Raw genomic sequence first — 7,777 nt, 5'->3', positions numbered from 1 at the left:
CTGCTGCGGAGCAGCGATCCTACTTACTGCTCCAGTTGCCCTTTCCACAGGCTATGAGCAATTCAGCTGGAAATCCCACGCAACTTCAAGGCTGTAGGAAACTCAGCGGTAATTCATTTAGCGGGATCTCAAAGGTCAGACCGCAGAAATCGGCTCAGAACCTTAATTTTAGGGACACGTGTAGAAAAGCTTTACAATGTCAGGAGAAGAAGAAAGCTAACCTCCGCTGTGACCACTTATTCCAGACCTCTTAGCTCCATGCAGAAGCCCCCGTCACGGACTGGAAATCCCCTTGTGCTTGGGGCTGCTCAAACACAAGCCAAAGGACCGCTCTGGCTCCGAGGAGGAAATAGGAGCAGGAGGGGATGTAGTAGCGCTCACCTAATGTTTTTTTTTTTTAAATTTTATTTTTTTTAATGCTTCCAGATGCTGTGATGTTATTTGCCCTCATAGAAACGAAGTGAGATGTTAAGGACGCTTGGAGGAAGTGCTCAGAGGCAATCAACTGTAGAAGTAGTGAACTGTTTACCACGAACTGCTAGAGCTAATCGAGATTAAGCGAAAGCTGGATCTAAACTGCCCAGAGACAGGTTAACAAAGAGCTGGGTATGTCCACTTGCTGTTTTGGTATTAGTGGAGCTAGATGTTAGTGGTGAGATAAGAGCAGCTCTGCTCTGAAGCTGTTTCCCACCGCAGGGAAAGATTCCTCTGATAAGAAGACCTCCTCGCATCGGGCTGGTCACCTGTGGGGTTCGGGCTCACCTCATCTTTCCTGGCATCTTCTATCATATTTTCAGTAAGAGCCTCCGGTTTTAGGCGTTCAAAACTACGGAGCTTGCAGGCTGCAGGAGATATTAATTAGCAGTGCCTTGAACAGCCCGAGACATTAAAAAAAAAAGTAAAGGAAATTTGCCAGGTCCTGGTGGGGCTAAAAGGCCCTTGATGCTGGGTTCCTGCTCCTCAGCAGTGAAGGTATGAAGGGGATGGAAGCTGTGTTTCTGTCTTTGCTCCCGCTCCCTTTGTATATTTGTCTTAAAGAAAACAAGATCTAATTTCTGCAGTAGATTTAGGCCTTCCTAAGGCAGTCTTCCAAAAAGGCACGTAATAAAGACTTGACAATGGGGTTTACTCTCTTAAATCGCCAAACAACAGAACTTGTTGACAGCCACAGAGAGAGGTCACGGGGCAGAAATGTTGAAGTCAAAGCAACAACAAGTTGCTTGTTAACCTTTTCATCGCTCTACATCTACGTCTCTTTCTGAGCGTCCACCAAAGCACAGAAAAGTGCGGTGATGTGCTGACGGTCACCCAGCAGATCAGCGGGAGGGCTGGCATCAGAGCCTGAAACCCAGTTCCCCTGGTGAGACACGAGGTCCTCTCCTTTCTGGTCGCTGCAGCGCTAGCACAGCTCTTCCAGTGAGGATGGGCATCGCAGCTGAAGTCATCTGCTGGGGCTTACCAGCTTTACCTGTATGAAGTGGAAAGGACGCAGGGCTGGAGCACGGATATAGTGATTTACAGCTTCGTGGACAAATGTGCTCTTTTATCTGTCCGTAACAAGAGGGAGATAATAGTAAAGGTGGTCAGAGTTAAAAATAGCCCTTATGTAGCACTGAAAAACACGTTAAATCATTCCCAACGCTTCTAGTGCCTTCCTGTACCTGTCTATTTGCCAACCGGAATATTTCCAGTAAGCAGTGTGCGTTTGCTGCCTGCAGCCAGATGGACCTTCCGCTCTGCAAAGGTGACCCCCTTTCGTGGGCTGTTGAACCTTTCTGGAAGCACGTTGAGCACAGGGCTCCATGGGCTCGACCTCGATAGCTACAGTGGTTCCCGCTTGTCGCTGCTGAGGGACCAGACGCGGCGGTGGATTCCTATTTTCTTAGCACATGGGACGCTACGGTTAACAGTTTATTAGACCGTGTTTGCAATGGTGTCCTGGCAACGCACCTAGAAAAGGTAGAAACCTGGTATAAAGACTTCACGGTATTTTGGTTTATAAGACCTGTTTGACACAAGCAACTTTTAAAATCTTTCTTTTTTTCTCCTTTGATGCTGTTGGGAGAAGCGTGGCCTAATCGTTAAGGATGCAGGACTGCTTCTCACTCTGACTCTCACACAGCCCTTGTGTGTCTCTGAGCACGTTACTGGTTTTTCTCCCTGTTCCTGAGTGCAGCTTGTGGGTAAATATAAAGTAAGATGGACTTTACAACCCCGAGCCACGAAGTCGGACGACTTTGTGAAAGAAACAAGTACGTTCAGCTTCATTTCCCACGGCCAGAGAACTGTTGATTTCCACTGTCAGAAGCTTAGTTGCAGGGTTCAGCCTGATTAAAAACATTTGCAGTTTATTTAAATATTTATAGGTGTATGTATAAATGTTTACGTTTAAATGGAAGAGAAAGAAAGCACAAAACTGAACCAGAAGCATGAATTGTTGGCCCGTGTCTTTGCGGTGCAAGATTATTCAGGTGAGCGAGACTGCTAGGACGGATTGTATTTGGAGAAAAATCAGCGTTGGGTTTGTCTGTGAGCTCTTTATTTTTTGGCAGCCAAATGGTTGCATTTATGGAGAAATAAATAGGCTATCATTAAGGACTAATCTAGCAAATGAATGGTTGTGTCGATAGATGCTGCAATACCTTTGGAATGGCCCATGCAATTTTTGGAGCAGCGCAATCCATACTCATTTGATTATAAAATGAATGTCCTGGCCTTTTGACAGCACAGGAGCTTAAAGGACTTTGGACCTGTAATCAGATACCAGATTGTAAAATGTCTCCAAAAGGCCGGTGTTTAAGGTGAGGTTAACACCAGGTACAGTAACTCCCCTCTAGCCTCCAGTTCTTCTGGCACTGAGGGAAGAACCAGAGCTCGCACACCAACGTCAGTGTGTTCCTGCTAAGGCCAGATAATTATTTCTTATCCATAGTATTCAAATGACGTGGGGATGGCACTGGCGTAAGTGAGGCATTAAGGCCGGAGAAGATGATTTGGGATGTCAGAGCATATGTTACTCCCTATGGCGTCTGACTGCATTCACCTTGCATTTGCTCTGCGTCCCCAAACATCGCGTGTCCTTCCAGCACCGTGCTGTCTGGCGATTAAATTCACTCTCAAGCTGTCAAGGAACCAAGGGGCCTGAATGGAGAATAGATTTTATGATGAGGTCGGGACGCCTTTAGCTTGATGGCATTCAAGAAATCAATCTGAAATCTCCCCTTTTGGTGTTTTAATGAAGGGGGACGTCTGTGCCTGTAGGAACACGTTTCTGCTAATCTGCTGTGACGCTTTCTACCACTGACTCCCCAGCGGCCTTTGGAGGAGATGCGTTTTGTTGTCGTGTGCGAGGAACAGCAGTCGCTTGTTTATCAGTGACAGCATCGATGCGTATTTTTCTGCAGATGTATCGTTGTCTTGTAGCTAGGTATTAAGGGCGTTAAAATGACTGGGCACGTAAATAATTTAAATATTGGTTAAAAAAGCAAGGCTGAGAATGTGACTGGGGTCAAAGAAGCGCGTGAAGTTGTAAGGGGAGAAAAGGAAAGGAATGCTTGCAATAAGAAGTTGGTTACGTTTCTGCGATGTCTTTCACCTTGGATTCGCGGAGCGCTGCGAAAAGAGTCGCCGTGTGGATGGCAAGACACTCTGGGAGAGCAAATTGATTTTCCTCAAGCAAAAGCAGCTGTTGCTTAGCCTTGCACAGCACTAGCACCTGCCCCTTATGGTGGGAAGTGGAGCTGTAGGGGAGATGAAGGTAGCAAAGTGGGTTGGAGTTGGGATGGAGACTGCCCGAGCGGTGTGTCCTTGCCCAAACGTGCCGCTTGCGATGCAGCACGAAGGGATTATTTAGCACGGACTCGGAAGGGAAACAAGAAGAGCCGCTTCAAAATGCGTTGCGGTTTGAAAATTTCAGCATTTTTCACAGCTGAAAATGAGTGGGGAAAGCAGTGAGTGCTTCCCTCTTACCCAACTGCAAGATAATTTACATTCTGAAATTTTTGAACATGGAAAAGGGAAAAAAAAAAACCCGCTAATCCCCTCTCCTTTCCTTTCATCCTTCTTTCAAAAGAGCATTTAGCTGAAGTTGCCTGAATCGGGAGTGCTCGCTGCCTTCCCCACTGGCGGCATCTCCCCGCTTCCAGCTGGGAAGAAAGATGCGCTCACTTGTAACTGCTGATTGCAGCACGCGAGTGTGGACTTGGCTGGAAAAAAAATGTGGGTGATGAGGAGAAGATGAATAAAAAAAAAAAAATACAAGGTTTTTACAAAATATCCAGGAAATCTTTTCACTCAAAGACTTGGAGGAAGCAGGTAGTGTGTGGCAGCCTAATGAATGCGCACTCCCGTTAGTGGGAAATACTGCTCTTGGGTTTCGCTTGCTGTTGTTAAGGGCATTTCCCTATGGCTTGTCCAGAAAATGCCTCACTTCAAGCGTCTGGCAAACTCACAGCTGAAAACACCCGTGTTTCCAAAGCAAGATCGGGTTTTCTTTAAAGAGTATAATACTAAGGTGGTGATCCCTGTTGACGTTTTTTGTGGCACCCAGTAAATACTCAGTTATGAGTATTGACTTGATGTTGGTCTAGAGGATGCGACCTGATAGGGTGCGAGGGGAAGAGAAGCCACAGAAGACGTTGGAAGAGACGTTTACGTTTAAAGCCTGGGGCTAATGAGCCTGAGGACCCCAAAAAGCTCATGGACGGAGTCATTTGATGGCACATAAAGGTGAGCGGGAAGGAGGCTGTTTATTGCTGCTTGAAACAGCATTGTTTTTCTTGCATACGCTGTTGGGAGGATTTTTGCTCTTTCTGTTTCTTTTCCTAAGCTAAAAGCACTACAGAAACATTGGTACTTCAGGACTGACCCTCACGCGCGCGCTTTGAGATGGCAGCGGTTTGCACCAGGTAAAAATCTGACAGGTCCAGGACAGCAGAGAAACTAGGAGGCTGGGGAAGAGGGAGGTGCTTCACATCCTTATGCTTTTGAGTTTGACTGTAAAGCTGAGCAAGGTTATTACAGGATTTTTGTTTTCTTTATATTTGTTGGGAAAAGATGTCTCAGGGCTGGGAGAAAGCCTTCGGAATGAGGATTAGGAAGAAAGGGGGAGAAAAAAGTCATGTTTTCTTTGTCCCACCCTCAGCCCATCCTCCCCTGAAAAATAACAAACGGATACAATAGCCTGAAAACAAGTCTGAGGAGACATACTTGCAGTGTGTGTCTTGGCATCGAATAATACAGCTGACTCCCACAACTACACATCTCCTTCCAAGCATCATAACCATCTTTCTCCTCCCTGGGGAGCGCTTCCTGGAGAGCTGGCACGACCCGGTGCTCTAGGGCTTCAGAAATTTGGGTCTCATCCTGGCTCTGTCCCAGGCTTCTTACGGAAACGTCTCTTGATCTTTCCATAAAATGAAGAGATTGTGTCTTTTCTTTTTTTTTCGAACTTGTCGGCTTAATATGCAAGCTCAAGCTGACCACTGCTCGCTGTTGGAGCATAGTCTGAAGGTAACAGTGGCTCTGGTTGCTGTCTCCTCGCTAGTAATAATAATAACAGTCTCAGGCTTGCTAGTGCTGAGCAGGTAGTCAGGTTCAGCAGTACCAGAGCTTAAGCTTTTAATTCTTTTGTGTAATGAAAATTCAATAGCCATCATCTAAAAGTGCAGAGTCCTTTCAGAGGGAGGGATGCCTTAGTGAGAGGTTGATGCGTACCCTACTACCGCTTGCAGAGAGGGTTTGGCCTGGCTCAGCGCGCATCTGTGTCGAGAGGCAGCCCCTACTATTGCACACCCTCTTGTGGCTTGTAGTAACAGTGGCTGCGCTGCAACATCCCCTGGATGGTGAGAAAAAGTCCAATTTCACAGGTACCCCCAGGAACGCAACCCTATTAAGATAGATTTGGATGTTGCGGTGTCATCTAGTTGACCCCGTAAGAGGGATCATGAGGCTGTTGTGCTACTGTTGTAGGGGGGGAAAAAAAAGATAAATTTCTGTGTGTGCAAGCATGTGATGTCCAGCCTGACCGCAATAAATTGTAATTTCAGATTTGTTTTGCTCTGTTTTGGAGTCAGCTTCCATTTGTACCCGGGCTGAAGACCCCAGTGGAGATTAAAGCCCAGCCCTGGGTTGATGTGGTTTCTGGCGGACACGTTGAAGGCAAAGCAAGGTCGGGAATGGTTGAGCAGATGCTGGGCCATGTCATTCAAGGACTAGATTGTAATTTGCCCTATTGGGAAAGCAGTTGTGCTACTCAGTCTTTTCCTGCACCAAATTACAGTGGCCGCATTTGGTCTTTTCCTGGAAATCTGGAGTCCCTGCGGTACGATGGGCTGTCCTTGGGGCTGCAGCTGTAGTCCCAGGGAGTATGTGTTGCACAGCGGCCGGTGACTGCCAGGGACGGGACCTCTCTGAGCAAAGCGACTCAGTCTCTGGGCCAGCAGAGATGCGGTGCGGTGGATTTCCACACCCTCCCCGAGCTGAGGAAAGCCAGGCCAGCCATCCTGCCCACCCGCTTCCCACGTGGCAGCTTGTTTCTGTGTAGTCTCACTGCAGAGACCTGTAGCACAGGGACAGGGAGGGCTAAGCATGCAGGCCAGGCTAGTTTTATCCAAAAATCCCCTGTCTTTTGGCTCCCTAGTCCATAAAAGGAATAACTGAGGGGGGCTGATGACTTCTCCTGTTCCCGCACAACCTCTGTCATCCAGTTCTGCCCCAAGGCTTTCGAGGAGGCCGAGGCTCACCGTGAACCTTATTATTTTGCAACTCCCGTCTTTTCTTTCAAATGATACCAGCCGATAATGTTCAAAGGCTCTCTGCCTCTTTCACCCTCCGTGGACTTCGGTCCCTCCTTGCCTGCTCCCTCCTGGCTTTGTGCATTTTGTGGGTCCTGCTGCAGCTCTGGGTCATGCAGTGAGGTTCTGCTCCAGCCCCAACACAACTTTCACCATGTTTCTCCTGACAGCAGGAAAATCTGCTCTTGCCCATTAGGAACTGTAAATAACCCCGATGATGCAGGCTTTTTATTCTCTTTATTTCTCTCTGTGTCAGATGGAAGCTGTACCCCCGGGTGCTCAGGGACATGTCAGTAATGGACCTGTCAACCTCAGTCTTGGGGCAGAAAATCAGCATGCCGGTCTGCGTTGGAGCGACCGCTATGCAGCGCATGGCTCATGCTGACGGAGAGATGGCCACTGCTAAAGGTAAACCGTGCGAAGTCCCCCCCCGTAGTGAGTTAGAGATGAACAGAGTAATACTGTGCCTGCTGGTTGTGAAGCCCGGCTTGGTTTCTTGCTCCTGATGCTGTGGCCAGGATGGGTTTGAGTTGTCGCTCCGAGTAATCGGCTTTATTTTTGGTTTTGTTTTTTAGTGTTTTCCTTTTGCCTGTTTTGTGTGCAGGTTCTCCCTCGCTATGAAACAGGCATGAGAAATGCAGCACGTAAGAGGGGAATCATTTGTAACAAATGCAAAATCGAAAACTACATCTATTTATATTTCTTCCTATACATTCTGTGAATATAACTATATATATTGTCAAGGCAACGTTCTTCCTGTTACAGAACTGCTTCTAGAAATTCAGAAGCCTTTGCTTGTCTGGGAAAAATACTTGCTTTGAAGAGAGCTCTTTGAGAGCATCCCAGGGAGCCAGTGAGGTAAAGGCCCCTCTGGGCTAGATGCTGCACAAAGATATTCATAGAATCATTAAGGTTGGAAAAGGCCTCTAAGATCATCGAGTCCAACTGTCAACCCAACACCACCATGCCCACTAAACCATGTC

General features: G+C 47.3%; 1 protein-coding gene across 1 annotated transcript in view; it reads left to right on the top strand.

Moving 5' to 3' along the window:
- The window catches only part of HAO1 (hydroxyacid oxidase 1), a 27,194-nt gene that overhangs the window by 1,636 nt on the left and 17,781 nt on the right, over window positions 1-7,777 (top strand). The window contains exon 2 of the mRNA XM_009282520.1: window positions 7,051-7,202. Within this exon, the coding sequence (XP_009280795.1) occupies window positions 7,051-7,202 (152 nt within the window). The remainder of the gene's footprint in view (window positions 1-7,050; window positions 7,203-7,777) is intronic.

The sequence above is a fragment of the Aptenodytes forsteri genome, unplaced genomic scaffold, assembly GCF_000699145.1.
Source record: "Aptenodytes forsteri isolate BGI_AS27 unplaced genomic scaffold, ASM69914v1 Scaffold5, whole genome shotgun sequence".
Taxonomy (NCBI): domain Eukaryota; kingdom Metazoa; phylum Chordata; class Aves; order Sphenisciformes; family Spheniscidae; genus Aptenodytes; species Aptenodytes forsteri.
This window is presented reverse-complemented; position numbering and strand designations above follow the sequence as displayed.